The 16,100-nt window shown below is 42.7% G+C and overlaps 1 protein-coding gene across 1 annotated transcript; it reads right to left on the reverse strand.

Moving 5' to 3' along the window:
• Positions 1–174: 174 nt before the first annotated feature.
• On the reverse strand, positions 175–13,856 carry LOC138629005 (phosphatidylinositol 4,5-bisphosphate 3-kinase catalytic subunit alpha isoform). Its single transcript, XM_069712448.1, has 21 exons — positions 13,513–13,856; positions 12,265–12,680; positions 11,820–12,029; positions 11,444–11,694; positions 10,838–11,083; positions 10,542–10,627; positions 9,594–9,699; positions 8,774–8,926; positions 7,999–8,133; positions 7,668–7,792; positions 7,402–7,483; positions 7,083–7,247; positions 6,838–6,941; positions 6,453–6,624; positions 5,363–5,469; positions 4,899–5,020; positions 4,390–4,468; positions 3,962–4,132; positions 3,694–3,811; positions 3,449–3,600; positions 175–3,209 (listed from the first exon to the last, which is right to left on the reverse strand). Exons 2-21 carry the CDS (start codon positions 12,614–12,616, stop codon positions 2,939–2,941), a joined length of 3,207 nt encoding a protein of 1,068 aa, XP_069568549.1. The 5' UTR covers positions 12,617–12,680; positions 13,513–13,856; the 3' UTR covers positions 175–2,938.
• Positions 13,857–16,100: the final 2,244 nt, after the last annotated feature.

A 16,100-nucleotide genomic window follows, 5' to 3' on the forward strand; every position in this document is an offset into this window, starting at 1 on the left:
TACTTGTTCACTTAGTGAAGAGTCTCGTGTGTAGTTTTCTGGGGAAAGATTAAGAAGACTTGTCTCATATTGTCAATGTTTTTCACAAAGCAAAACAATGCAGAAGTGCCTTGTAAATTAGACATTTTTATCACATGTATAACAATGCAATGTTGCCCAATAAATCTATAGTGACAGGGAGAAATGTTTTTATTCAACAGCACAATAAATGAATGCATACAGTTTCTTAACAGACATGGTCATATGAGGATGATTAAAAAAAAAAAAAAAAAAAGTATTTGAAGAGGTTTTTTTTTTATGATATATATATACAGATGGATAGGTAACTAGCATGAGTCTGGTTCTTGTTTTCTTTTTTTCATACATGCAGGGTAGGTTCTCCTTCCTTATTGTGCTTACAGACTACCACTCAGGGCGACGTGAAGATGGTACTCTGACAACAGCATCGAGTCCTTGTTCTTCATTCACCTCTCTGCTTTGTCATTTATGTTTTTAAACAACCAGAGGCTGTCTGCTGCATTATTTTATGAGGATGGTGCATGTTCTGTGCGATTCCTCCGAGTGTGTGGGGGGGGTTTTTTTCTTCTTTTTTTTTTTTTTTTTTTTTTTTTGGTTAGCAGTTAACATATACGAGTTTGTTTACATTTAAAAATACAAAAATATATATTACCTCTGTAGTTATTCCAGGAAAAAAAAAAGCATTTATAGTAGCAGTATCTGTTACCTTCATTGCGACTTTGTTGTACCTCAAACAAGTAACAAGGTCATTTCTATACATGAAATTCAAGTAAACAACATCCGGTCAAACAAAACAAAACAAAAAAGTAGAGAATTCGAGGACCTCATGCATAATGCAGTGTAAGAAACAAAACAACCAGAACAAGTACAAAGGGAAATAGCATCATTTAGATAGTTCTTCTATAAAGTACAGGGGGAGGCGGGGGGGGCGGGGACGGCGGGGTGTTTCTCAGTGCGGGTCCGGCCCACTGCTCTGTATCCCGTACAGAAGCATCTCGGTAGGATCGGTTTCCTGAGCAGTTTCAAAGTCCTTACCCATGCACAGAAAACAGTAAGTGGACTTTTCAGACGAGACTCAAGTGTCCAGGAAACCGCCCTGTTGTGTATCATTTAAGTAAAGCTAGAACACTTAACGGACCTCTCACGTTTTACGAGTGCACGGTGATCAAACCTGCGGCGGCTGCTCTTCCACACGCAAAGGGCGACAATCACAGGGAAGAGTTAGGGACGAAGACACTTGGAAGGCTTTTAAAAAAATATCACTTCGGTTGCTTTGCTTGACCTGGATGTCGCGGGGTCTGGCAAATTTGAGGAGAGAAGTCTTGTGATTGAGAACAAAGAGGCAAGCAAAACATCTCAGAGCTTTTCTTCTTTTTTCTTTTTTTTTTTTTTTACAGATGGCTTAGATCAGAGCTCCAAAGTTAGTTAGAAGCCTGGTGAGGAGACGGGAAAAAGGCCAAAAAGGTCCAAAGGTGTTTCTCAGTTCTTTTTGCTGGCAAGTAGACGATACTGTTACACTGCAGGACTGTGCATTTCTTTTTCTCCTTTTTTTCTTCCATGTACAAAGTTCACGGACACACTTCTCAATGTGAGCATGTTGGTGGGGGGGAGGGAGGATGCTGTTCTCTCTCTTGCCTTACTCTGACATCAACTTTGTTTTTCTTCTTCTTTTTTTTTTTTTTTGCAGCATTACAGTACATGTCAGGATCACCACTTGCATAGTGTAACAGCACAGCACACAAAACAAACACTTCACATCCTTGTTTTTGTTTCCCCCTGTGTTTTCCCATGTCAGCTGAATAACAACAAAAACAAAAAACAAAAAAAAACCATGTTAAACAGCTGGCCATCGGAAAAGTTTCCATCTGCGTTCGGCTGGATGACGAAAAGGTTTGTGTCTCGACATGTGACACAGAATAATACTGATATACAAAACAAAACAAATACTGCGGAGATCAGTGCTATGAGTACACCAAGAGTTGGAATAGTAGTGACTATTTGTTTTTGTTTCTTTTAACGATAAGACTGCTGAGTAGTGGGGTTATACATTTAGTACTTTGGCTCAGTAAAAAATAGATTTGTAAAAGGAATATGTGCACCGAATGCATACAAGTATATGGATATACTGTTGTACAAAAGTCAGTTGTGACGTGGTTTTGGAGGACACGTCGTAGGTCGGCTACAAATCGGTCAGTTGTTCCAAAAAGTGTTAAATGCTAGTTTCTCCAGCAACACTTCCTCCATCGGTCTGAAGAGTTGCTGTTTAGATAATTGTCAGGGAAAATAATGATTCATGTGAGCACCTGCCAGCTCAATGTCCTTTCACTTCATCTGAGGTGATGAACACCAGCCTGGCCGATAACCCCTCCTCCCCCCCACCTCTCATCTTCATCAGTTCAAAATAGGTAGTAGAAATAGTTCAGTTGCACTGTCTGGTCATCTTCAGAAAACCGCCGGCCGTGCTCACTTGATACCGCTTCATGATATTCTTCTCTCAATGCTGATGGTTGTTGATGTGTTGAAAGGAATATTAAAAAAAAAATTAAAAAAAAAAAAAATAAGAAAAATAAAATTTGTCCTTACTTGGTTCACATAAAGGCGAATTTTTGTCTTGTCGAGGTCCATTACACGTGTTAAAGTTCCTATGAAGACGATGGATGGAATATAACTCCATCCTGCCTTCTGAAGTTCGTGATGCAGGGAGACAAATTTCAGACACATTTAGGCTTCATGTCCATGAAATCATCTCCTCTGAGCATCCTCAGTTTGTGGTGCTCTGGCGGGGAACGCTTCAGAGTTACACGCTGGCAGAAATATTAACCAGGCCTTATAGTGTGTTTGGGAAAATAACTACTCTTTTGGTTCTTCTTGGTTTGCGGTTGCTGCCACAGCTCTTTACTCGCCCCCCCTCCCCCCCTGCCTAGTTCATGGCATGCTGGCGAATGGTGTGGAAGATCCAGTCCATCTTGGTCGTCCAGCCGCCGTGGTGGGCGTCGTTCATCTGCTTCATGAAGTAGTCGAGGGCCTCCTGCTCGGACTTGTCCAGGGCCAGAGTCTTCCTGATGTAGGCGATGTCGTCGAACGACTGCAGCTCAGGCATCCCCGAGCCCAGCATCATGGAGAAGAGGTTGATGAAGAGGTTGGCGTGCTGCCGGATCGCCAGGTACGCCTTGTAACACATCTCCTGGAACCTGATGTGTGTGGGGTTGGGGGGGAGATATTAAAAAAACAGGAACGTAACATGAGGACGGAGAAAAGACGGACTTAAGAGGTGGGTTTAATTCAGCAAATACACCAAAGAACAGTCAAAAGTCGTATTTGATAAACAACCTCATCCACCTGTTTGTTTCAGCTTCAGTATATTTAATAAGTCAATGATAGTTTCTTATTTGTTCTAAGGCAACAAACTCATGTCTGTCACTGCCATTACCTTTCAAACTCCCTCGTTTTGGTGCACTCTTGTGTTCCTTTGCTAATCACGATCAAGAAATCCTGCGTGAGCACAAAGGGTACGCGCTCTCTCTTGTACCCAAACTTCTTCTTTTTGTGGTCGAGGAAATGGCCAAAGTCTATGTGGAACAGCTGTGGACACAGATCAAAGTAACACATTAAATAGTCATTCACGAAAGAAACAGGAAGTATGCATTAAGAAAGAATTATGGTTGGAATTTTTACCTGTCCGTCATCTTTGACCATAATGTTGCTATTGTGCCTGTCGCCTATGCCCAGGATAAACGTGGCTACACAGTAGCCAGCGCACGACCGCGTGAACAGATCAATGGCCTGGTCGTACCTGAGATCAAACAGGTGGAAAATACGCCAGATCAGAGATGATCCAACGCAAACAAGCTGCAATATTGATGTAAGTCTTCACATTTATCTTCATACTAACACTTACACCTCCCTGCTCAGCACATAAACTGTATAAACCACTGTGACTCACATCTCTCCCTTGTTCTTATCCTTGAGCCACTGATGCAGCGTGTGGCTGTTGAACTGCAGCGCCCCCTTCAGGCCGCCTTTACACTGGATCTGCATGATGGTGTGAGAGTTCCTCACCACCTCGATCAAACCCACACAGTCGCCGATTGACAGGCAGCCGTACGGCAGCATCCTGAGACAGCAAGTGGAAGAACACATAAGAAGAAGAAGAAGAAGAAGAAGAAGAAGAAGAAGAAGAAGAAGAAGAAGAAGAAGAAGAAGAAGAAGAAGAAGAGTCAGTCAGCAATGGACTTTATATTACATGACCCGAGGTGGTTGGCAGGGCCTGGCGCTGATCTGCATGCCAGTGAGGAGTGCAGAACATGAAAGGTCCGCTGCCCGTTAACGTGTACCTGCATCCCTGCTGTCATGGCGAAGCGAGGAGCCTACCTGAGATCAAGGCCTTGGTTCTGCCAGATGTTCTCCATTATCCTAATGATCTGCAGCGTCAGCATGTCCTGCCTCAGATCTGCAGAGGCAAGGAGAGACAAGTAGGCGGATGACAGCGAGGTGAATATTAACTGCTTAGCTGCTTTGATCAACTCCATGATGCATTATGGAGCAGAGCTTTCAGTCAGCTTGGTCACAGATGCTGCAGCAAAAAAAAAAAAAAAAAAAAAACCAAGCAGCTGCGGTAAGGTGGGATTCAGATAACGTGTCGGTCTCTGTGAGTCCTGTAGGAGCGTACAGTAGATAGGTTTGTATTTGTGTGCCGTACAGCCTGCAGGCTTTCACTGAATTATACTCAGGAAGAGCTGCAGGCGCGCGTGTGCGTGTGTGCGTGTGTGTGAGAGAGAGAGAGAGAGAGAGAGAGAGAGAGAGATGAGACAGCGGTGGCCGAGAAGAGATAGCAGCGGGATGAGAGATCAGAGTGGGAAATACACAGAGGCAAAACTCACCGTCTCCATTTTTAAAGATGATTTCGTTGTTCTGAAAGAGCAGCTCTGACATCATATCAGGGTTTTCCCAGTTTAGCCAAAGTGGTCGCTTTGCTGATGACATCATCCTGCATTCCTCCAGGCTAAAACAAAAACATGGATATTTTTAAGTGGGGGAAAAAATATAGAGGAAGTTGCTCATGAGTCCTGACTCACAACAACGCTCCACAAACAGTGAGTTCATCATGACCCTAAATGTACTTTTACACACACACACACACACACACACACACACACACACACACACACACACACACACACACACACACACACACACACACACACACACACACACACACACAGACTTTGACAACATGGGATGATATTGACGAGGAAATAAGGTGAAAGCAACACCTGCGGAGGAGATCAGAATTAAATGGAAACCCTTTGAGATCACAGAGATCAATAAGAGAGTGCTGATGTACCGGAGGTTTCCCAGCTGATGTGCTGGATTCAGTGGGGAGGTGAAGCTCTGCAGCGCGTCCATGTAGTCCGGCCTTCTCATCTGCTCCACCAAAAACTTCATTTGAACCTTGCAAGAGATAAACGAATGCGTCGGTTAGAAATATCCTGCAGCAGTAGGTCAGTCTGGTAAATATGCAGTAAGTCGTGTCGATTCCCTGCTGCTTTTCTTCAGTGAAATGATTCATCTCTCATAATGAGGAGGGACATTAGGTAATGACATGCACCCTCTGGTGGCCACGTTGGACGTCCACAGCTTTAACACTGACAAGTAAAAATGGTTTGAGATTTTGCGGCATATGATTGATCTAAAAAAGCAGCAGGTGGACTGGTTTTGTGCCGAGCGGATCATTGGTCATTTTATCGTAGACACAAACAGTTACAGATTCACATCAGCGGCGGTGGCCGTGTCACAGCCAGAACCGGAGGAAAACAGCATTTTGCCCGTCAAATTAGCTCCAAAACTCACTTTTAGCCTTCGGATTCGTTAAGAAAAAATGTATTTCTTGATTATTACAGATGGGACCATATCTACAAGTTACTTTAATAGTGTTAATTCTTCATTACTGCCTGGTGTCTTTATTTTTCTCCAAGAACACATCTCTTATATCCTTGCTCTCGCATCTGTACTCGTTGCTGTTTTTTGTGTTAGTGTAAACTCCAGTCGTCCAAGAGGCATAATACGGCTTTTATTTTGAAAAGCCTATGTTAATCGTGGACCATCCTTAACAGCAGCTTAAAGACAACCACAGCAAAGTAAAAGCGATTAGAATTGAACACACATTTTTTTGCCCCATTTTACTCGTAGTTCAATTTTATTTAAGTATCAGCTTTTGACTATTACTGTAAGGATCACTTTAATTTTTTTTGAAATATCTCATCACACTTTGGTTGAATATATTTCTCTGTGAGCGTTCAGAAAAAAGCAACTGTCCAACTATCATCCCTCCACTAGATTGTGGCATCTCTGTGGCCAGATTGGGCCAGATGTTGTCAGGGTTAAACCCAACGATTCAGCGGATCACAATTAACAGCTGTCAGCTGTCAGATTACCTTCTGTGCCTCATCTTTTTTCTCCTGTTTGAGGAGGTCGGTGAGATTGATGAGTTTCTCCATGGCCTCCACCTGCCGGCTCAGGTGCTTCAGATACATGCCGCAGGCCCGGCAGTACGACTCCAGCAGCAGGCCGAACCGCTGGCTCACCGTCTTGTTGTGCATCTCTGACCTTCACAAATATAAGGCAAAATAACATTAAGAGGTTGTGTCCCAAACGAAAATGTGTAGAAAACATGGACTGACGTCCGACATTTTCAAACTTTCTTACATTCAACGGTAATTGGGACCAGAGGGTTAAGTGACATTTAAAACATCAGTTTAACCTTTCACATACAAACAGCTCCAACTTCCTGAGAGAAGACCTTTTTTTAAATGAACTCACTTTAAATGCCAGAAGAAGAAATGTCCTATCCTCTGATTGGTTAATGCCTTTTTCAGCAGGAAGCGTGCAAGTGGGTTATCAAGGTACTGCTCGTACTTTAAAACCTGGGCACAGAAAATATGGAAGATAACTTCAGTATATCAACCTGAAACATTTTCCGACTCATGAGAATAACATGTCACAATGAAAAAGGTTCACATTGTTTACTTCATTTATATTTGCAGCCACACGAGGACGCATCGTACCTGAACCAGCTGAATAAGGTACTGAGAGAGTTTGTCATCGGTTAGGTATTTCTCAAGGCACTTTACGGCAAACTCTCGGATCATCGGATCGGGGAAGTTGCAGTCCAGCAACTCCATGGCTTGTTCTGGCTTGATAGCAGGCCAGTCCTTCAGAAGGCAATACATCTGAAATACAAGAAAAATATCACTGACTACAGATATATATTTCAGTATTGTTACAATTTTAAGCAACCCCGCAATGTGCAAGAGTGTGTGATAGCAGGCACAGTTGTGTACCTTCGAAAATAAAGGTGTGTCAGCGGTAGAAACCTGAGCTTACCTGTGCAACCTCATCCCTGGAGTTCCATTTCACAGCCAAGAGGATCTTGGGAAGGATCTCTGGCAGATTGGTGCAGTCGTGTCTAAAATAGTTTGAGGAAAAAAAACAAATTGGTTATAACTTTTCTTACATACGTCAACATCAGCCCCATAGGGTCGATGACTTTTCTGTTAAATATAGTGGGTGTGATGACAAAATGCTAATCCAAACAGACTCATACATCATCAAAAACCCATTCTGATAGAATACAACCACACACACATTACCTGTGCCGCCACAGGAAGTCTTTCTCCTGCTCAGTGATTTCAGACAGCGGGTCTCGGTTACATACTTGGCGTAGCTGCTCATTGTCGCTGTCGGTTAGGGGGTTGTCACGGGCCAGTCTGTTGCTCTATGACACCATACAACACGGTTTATTAAAATAAACTGAATAGCGCTGCGAGGAGTCCACTGGCACTTGTCACATTAAGCTGGTGATATTAAGTTTCTGTGCGTGTGGTGCACATGAACTATGATGTGGCAGCTGCTCAGAATGAAAATCTGATCTCAAACCAATGTAATAGAAAAACAAAAACAAATAAGTGCTCGTTTTCTTACCAAACTGGTGTGGCAGTAGTTAAAGCCCAGCTCTCTGGATATATTCCAGTTTGCATGGTCCTCAATGGTGGTCATGTCGGGGAACTTGACAGGGCTGCTGAAATGGTCAAACTCCAGCTCCAGACAAGGGGTTTCCTGTGTGTGTGTGTGTGTGTGTGTGTGTGTGTGTGTGTGTGTGTGTGTGTGTGTGTGTGTGTGTGTGTGTGTGTGTGTGTGTGTGTGTGTGTGTGTGTGTGTGTGTGTGTGTGTTTTTTAGAAAATGGTGAAAGGGGAGAGGTCATTCAAGGTGTTTAATCAAAGAAAGGTGCCTGTGTCAATGAGTAATTAATTAAGTGGGATAAGAAGCTTGGTTGCTTATATCGAGGCGGCTTAAGTCCAGCTCTCAAAGTGTACAGGTTGTCACCAGCTTGATTAAAACTGGGTCAGGAGGCTTAGAGGTCAGTAGCTGGCACAAGCATAATACAGTAGGTTAAAAGCCTGAAATGTTGACGATTTGTGCAAAAATTTGATCTTAGTGTTTCATAATGATTCACGTAACTGAAAGACATTATAATACTAATATTTCTGGCACACACAGTTTTGTATTTTCTTTACAAAAACATGTTTTCTAGTTAATAAAATAACTACTAATAAATAATAACAATAAAATTTTTTTTTTTTTTTTAAAGTGTTCAATCACACTACTGTTAAAAAAAAAAAAAAAAAAAAAACTAGAGGAAGGACAAACAGCGAGTGAGCATTATTTATGTTTATAATGTTGACGTTTGCCGCTCACCTTGTTGGGGTTGGAGCCTGTGACGCCGATAGGGTTGAGCAGGTCCTCCAGGCCGTGTGGGACCGGCCACAGGTTGAGAGCCATCTTCCCTGCCACGAGTGTGTGGGTGTAGTCGAACAGGTTGATGTTGCCCCAGGCCAAGGGACAATGCTCCTACAGGAAAGACACACAGGAAAAGATGATACATATGAAAATCATTAGAAAAACAACAGCTCGGGGTTATGGAACAGACAGGTGCAGTGAAGAACAAAGGTTATATATATATATATATATATATATATCGACTTGTATTAAAAAAAATAATCAACTGTGAATAGATTGAAGCAGGAACAAATGTGAAATGTATGAAACTGGTTTTAGCTGATCATGATTACCACTAACAACTGGGTGTACAAAACATACCACGGTCATTTTCTCCAATTTGAGGCATCATATCAGATTTGACTACTGCAGGGAGTAACAAAACAAAAAGTAGCAGCCACAATGAGCTTGCAGATGAAGAGCTGCACAATTCCAGCTCTCTCCGCTCTGCCCCGCTCTCGTGTGGGAAACTACTCAAGCTATGCACACCATGAAATCAAATCGCATTTGCTCCTGACCTACTGGAAAAGAGCCAATTACTGATTGACTCCTTCATTAAAACAAGTCTTGTTTATTTGCATGCGACCACTCAGTCTTTTGATATATTTCTGACAAAACAACTGCTCAGGGAGGGTTTGCTGTAGAATTAAACTGCACTTGTTGGTATCGCCAAGTCAATGAATTGTGAAATTTTAAGGGTTTTAATGTTAATACAGCATTTCTGTGTTATGCCGCAAACCTCTTTAGCTCCTTTCCTTCCTTTCACAGAGCAGATGGATAAGCAGAGTCGGGCAGCTCTGGGAATTTCTGGAATGTACATGTCGTAGTTCAGCCACTCGTTCCACCTGGAATCAACCGGAAAACAACAATCAATATAATCAATCACATTACTGACACAAAGCTCGGTGAAATCCGAACATATGGAACATTACTCTTTGGTTTCGTCCACACAAATATGTATTCTTTCTAAATGCAAACAATCTCCATCTACACGAGCGTTTTAAAATCACTTCAGAAATAATTGACGTCCATACCAACACATCTGGAAAACACATCACGTGACCGTTCACATTTACTGGCCACATACAACACTCCTACACTGTGGTGACATATCAGATTCTGTGACACGTTGTGTTTGCCGGGTTTAGGCATGAGGTGGGAGATGGTTTGGGTAAGAACTCCAGCGTCGGTCAGAGAATCCGATGGGTCACCCAAACACGGGAACTGTAGCAAGCCATTCATATAACAGCCTGCCATGTGCACATGTAGGCAGTCGTAGCATTATAACATAAAGAATTTTACTGTACAACAGCTGCTAGCATCGACAAGGTCATCCTTGCCTGTAATCTACTATCCATGTTGAATTAACCACTGGTAGTCAAGCCTGATATTGTTTTGCTTTCTTCTGGAAAAGCGTAATGTGATTGGGACGTGACAATTCAGGGAAGAAGAAGACCCACTTGTGGATCAAAGTCGGTATACTCGTTTTCTAAACTGTCAGCCTGCCCAGACAAAAAAATTGAATCCTGGAGTTTTAAAACTGAAACGGGGTCAGCAGCGTTTTCAATAGTCTCCGTTTTAGAGGGTCGAAAATGCCGGAGTTGTGCGGACGCTGGGCGTAAACACAAGTTTTACATTTCAAAACAAAACTGTATTAGTATGGACGTAACCTTTAATACTGCGGTACCTGGGGTTTGAGCAGGGCACACGCTGAGTGTTGACGTTGTCACACAACTGCTCTCCACCGTGGTAGATCCCAGTCCTGACGTAGATCTAGATGAGCAACAATAACAGATTTATACACTAATCCATTCAATTAACAAAGATATCCGTCAGCACGATCCTGACTGAGAAGGACAGAGACGCTTTGCAACATCATCTCTTAACCTCTGAGGTACTGAGATGCGAGATTACAGTCAGAATATATTCAAAGAAAACAAAACTAGGTAGTCACAGCACGACACTAATGCACTACAGCTGTACCTTGTCAATGTCTCTGATGTTGACATTGACATAAGTGGCGCAGAGTATCTTGATCCTCAGCGTCCCGTTGATTGTCCACAGAGACTTGGTGGCCGTTTCCCCGTTCATGTAGGGCGTTGCTGTGGATATCCGCCTCGCATACGACGGCATGGCGAAGTTGTCCATGGGCAGTTGGGAATACAGGCTGTCTTTTGCCATCAGCATCAAGTTGGGCATCCTTCCCAGCATGATACAGCTGCGCACATACTGCCGAGGACACACAGAGTGACATTTTCAACCAGCTGCGATTGTGACGCTAGTCATGTAGTGTGACATTTTCAAGCCGTTCATACAATTTATTGGCTAATCAGCACGTAAATTATAAGAATTTACAATCACAATTCAGGAATAACTGACATATTCAGCACTTTGTACTAACATAGTGTCGTGTATGGTCTTTTCTTGAATCAGCATGTTTTACAAGCAGAAGATTTCCTCATAAATCTAATTTCATGTCATGAATGTCAAGTACATTTGTGTTGGATGATAATTTGATGTGAAGTGGATCTCTTCCCCTCTAAGTACAATAGCATCAGATGCAGCTCGGCAAAGATTAAATTAGATTACCTTGTACTGACTCAGAGGGTATTTCTCCAGTAAGTACTCATCACAGCCACAGACTTTGAGGATGTACTTTCCCTGATACTCTTGCACACACATCTTTAACTGCTCCTGGGAGAGCAGCATGCTGCGCGTCTTCTTCCGGATGGCCTCGGCAATCACCTGCTCCGGCACGTAATCGTGGTTGATCTTCAGGGTATACTTCTGTTTATCGTTGCTGGGTGAAACGATGACCCAAATGACCACGATGATTTGACCTGAGGGAAAGAAAACCGATCAAATATGGTGTTTTGTTTGTTTTTATACACAGACAAGGCACATACAGAGGAATATACAGATTACCGCAAACATTTGCCGCCCACCACGGAGCAAAATGTCTTACCTTTATCTAGCTTGTTATAGATGTGCCTGGGAAGCTCTACTGAGGACTCTACGTTGGGAGGGTAGACGTACAGAGCTCTACTGTGAGGTCCATTACTGTCTCTGAGGTCCACAGCTTCTTTGCAAACGTTTAAAATGTTCCTTCTGAAGTCCTGCACTTCTGGGTCTTTCACCAAGTCAAACTCACATATAGGCATTCCTATGGCAAACCCTACAAGGAAAAAAAAAAAAAAAAAAAGGTGTGTATCCTTTATCCTAAAAATCTTTTAAGACTCCCTCTCACAACATAAAATAATAATACATCACAATATAATCCATATAGCCAGTATTATACAGCATTATGTTAATCTTTCTCACTACAGGTAATGACACCGCCAACACCAACTTACATTACCGTGGAGTACAATATGTAGTGTTATATGCACATAATGAGTCAAGAGCCATACCTATTTCTCTGTTGAGAATTTTCTCTTCTCTGTTGCCCACTGGCTCAATAACTTTGAGGAAGGCCTGGAACAGCCTAAGATCGCACAGCCTCCGGGTCTCATCATAAAACTCCTCCCGCTCTGCCTCTTGGGTGACACTGACAAAGATGTAGGAGCTCTCCTCTTGCAGCAGATGGTAGAGAGGGTACTTCCTGGCCTCTTTGAAAAGCTCATGCTTGACTGTGATAAGTGTGGCCTCCCGGAGGCACTCCAATGTGAGAATCATGCCATTTGGCAGAAGGCAGTCCACCAGGATGCTGGGGGGCATCAAGTGCATCCCCCATAGTTCTCCTGAGGAGGGTCTGGGAGGCATGGTCGGGCCGGCAAATCCGCTCTATTCAGAGCCTGGTAATTACCAGATGAGCGATGTCAACCAACTGCCAGGAGGAAAGAAAAAGGAAACAAAATGATATAAGGAACTTTGACTTGTGTACAATGGTGGGAGATATTTGACTTCAGTAGTTGCACAGTGACAGACCGTAACAAGGCCAAGTACATACAGCCAGGGACATCCAGATTTAACAGTGATTACGTTTTTTGGGGGGAAATATTGTGTAATTGCATGATCGGGGGAACACCTCTATCATCACATCATCACTGTATCGTGTTTTTTTTGGGGGAAACAGGTTCAAATCGTTCAGTTTGTCAGACAAGTAGAAGCAATAGATTTAATAGAAACACAGTCAACTCGCTTTAAAGCGAAGATGTCAACCATCTAAACTATAACACGACTCATCACCACATCACAGGAGGAAGATCTGCTCACGACACCGGACACATGTCCGGTGATGTCGACGTTAAGGACTCCGAAAACCATGTAAACAAACTTGTTAGCTCGCAAACATTAGCCACGCATTTAGTTAAACGAGTCTCGGTGTTTTAGCTTCTTTTTTTTCTTCTTTTTTGTTTTAATCCTTTTGAGTTTTACAGCCCCCACCCCCCGGACGAGTCGGAGCTGTTTGTTTGACGGTGTAACTTTAGTCCGGTGCTTGTTTCTGATCAAACCCGATGTCGTCGGTGAAAGCCTCGCCTCGGCACACGAGCTAAATTTAGTCTGACGGTCCCGGAATTAAAAAAAAACAACAAATAAATAAATAAAATAAAAAAAAAAGGAGCCGCTGCCCGGCGGCTTCGTCGCGACTAAAAGCTGGGGGGGAGGGGGGTCGATGTTTCAAGAAACAACAAATCAAAACCCAGATGTGAAGCTACCTGTGTCAGATAGCCGACGCCGCCCGGTTAGCCGCGGAGCTAGTCAACCATTAGCTGCGGCTAGCCGAGGAAATCCCATCCGCGCCCCGCTCGGGGAGCCTCAAGCAGCGGCGCTAGCGCTGTCGTTCGTCCATCCAAAACGAGGACAGCGCAGGGAGGAAAGACGCCCCTAGCTCCCGACGACGTTGTTGTTGTTGTTGTTGTTGTTGTTGTTGTCAACGTGAAGGCGAGGAGCGAGTCTACAGGACTTCACGGTGCTCTTCATCGCGCCGTCCCCCCCCGGAAAAAAAAACGGAGCCGCACTTGTTTGTTAGCGCGCTAGCTCCACGCAGCTAGCAGGGCTCATCCTCTCGGACCGCCCTCCCGCACGGTGTCATGAGACGGGGGGGTGGGGTGGGGGTTCACCGGGGACCGGAGGAGGGACCGGGGGGGGGGGGGGACCCGCCTGTACGCTGGTTTAGTGATTCATCCGAACAATTTCCGACGTCGAGCCCACGAGGAAAACAAAGTTATTACGTCGTCCATAAAGTCACATGAGCGCCGTCTTCCTCCAGAGGAGATATTCAACGACTCCCCACCGTGAACGAGCACCGCATTTCACCGCCCTTCGTGCTTTACCCCCCCCCCCCCCACCCCCCCATTAAGTTCCCCAGCCTGCTGTTGAATAGATCAAACTATTTCAATGAAGGCAGTGATCAAAGGAACAGAGGAGCCTAACACATGTTCCCATCACTCAGCGTTTGGTGTGAGTAACTTGGCACATCCATCGTTGTAGAAGTCATATTCAAGAATAAGGATTATGTGTTGTCAGTATTATGTGTTTTGATGCAGGTCTGGATTTTTTTATTTTTTTTAAATTGTATTCTATCATTAAAATACGGAAAAAAAAAAAAAAAAGGAGAAGGAAGCTACATTTACTCAGGTACTGTACTTAAGTACAAATTTGAAGTACTTGTACTTCACTTGAGTATTTAAATGTTATGTAACGATGTGCTTCTACTCTAAAAGATTTATCTGACAGCTTTAGTTACTGTCGCTACTTTTCAGATACACATTTTCATCCATTTCCTGTCTATGAAAACCATGTATCTCTGTGTGTTGATTTTGCACATTTCTGATAAACTCAATAGTTGCGTGGTCCTTTATGATTTGAGAAAATGATTCTGCCTCTTCTGAAACCAAAAGAAACTATTTAAAACCCTGTTGGATGAGCTAGAAAATGCATCGTCACAAAGCTGAAAACAGAACTGTGTCTGAACTTGTTGACCTTTTGGACATACATGGTTCTTCCGTGTATTTCTCTCTGATAGAATATCATGCATGAATGGAGATTCAACTAACCAACAGTATATAAAGTAGTCCAAATGAGCTCAACTTTAAATAATCACACCAGTAACATGCAAAATCCACATTGATGCTGTCGTAATATAAATCCTTAAACATCATATACACCGACAGGGAGCATTTTACTTCATTGTATGTACGTTTACTTTTTATTCTTGAAGTAAATTTTGCTGATAGTACTTACCGTACTCACGTACCATTTTAAATGCAGGAATTTGACTCGTAGTGGAATATTTTCACAGTGTTATATTAGTACTCTTATCTAAGTAAAGCATCTTCCACAATTGAGAATAAGATAAATTAAATAAACCCTTGACAGAGATTTGTCCCGAGGAGGTGATCATTTGTTACAGGTGCCGAGCTGCAGTGTGACCACAAACAGCCAGTGCCACCACAAAGGGAGAATTTCATTACTGTTTTTATAGAAGACAACCTCGATGTGGAGGCGTGTTAAACATTGTGGCCCTCAAATCCACAATCAGAACTAACGTTTTCTTATAAACCTACACATATGCACTGTATCATAACGTCACAATAAAAAAAAAAAAAAAAAACGTTTTAAAGAGTTGACAAATTATTTTAAATATTATCTTCTCAGAGAAAAAATACCAGAGGAGTTTCTAAAACATAATGACCGACAAAAACATGACTAAATTCATATGCTCATTCATGAAAGATATTTCATTATGAAAGACCTTCACATTTTATTTGGTCGCTAGTAAAGTGGATATAAAATAAAACATATTATAGTCACAGAAAATCACATCAATGATAAATTATCAAAAATCAGGAAAGTTTTTAAAAAGTATTATGAGCCACAAACAGTTTTGTACAAACAGCAGTATTTCTCTCTGTCAGTTTACATGTATGTTGGCATTGTCATGTCAATCTGTGTGACATGGAAAGCACATGCTCATAATATAGCATAATTTAGGTTTTTTTAGTTTGAGGCTTCTTGTAAACAAGTAGCCTGAAAAACTGAATGCTTTAACACCATTCAAAATGCAGTTTTCTCTGTAACAGCCAGTTACATGTCAAACAGTTTCCACCTTTGAGCATTCAGGTTTTTTTTAACAGTCACATCGTCTCTCTAGAGAGAAAGTCAGCTGCTCCAAATGTCTCCACTGAAGAGGACAGTTTACAAGAGGTCACAGCAAGGTCGTTTGGTTCCAGCAATCTCTTTCATGTCCTATGTCCATCACCGAACCACCATGTGCTTGGCTTTCACAGCTGTTGCACGTATT

The sequence above is a fragment of the Brachyistius frenatus genome, unplaced genomic scaffold, assembly GCF_029030835.1.
Source record: "Brachyistius frenatus isolate BFR_SWC_R1_liver_20210118 unplaced genomic scaffold, ASM2903083v1 Contig_110, whole genome shotgun sequence".
In the NCBI taxonomy this organism is placed as follows: Eukaryota; Metazoa; Chordata; class Actinopteri; family Embiotocidae; genus Brachyistius; species Brachyistius frenatus.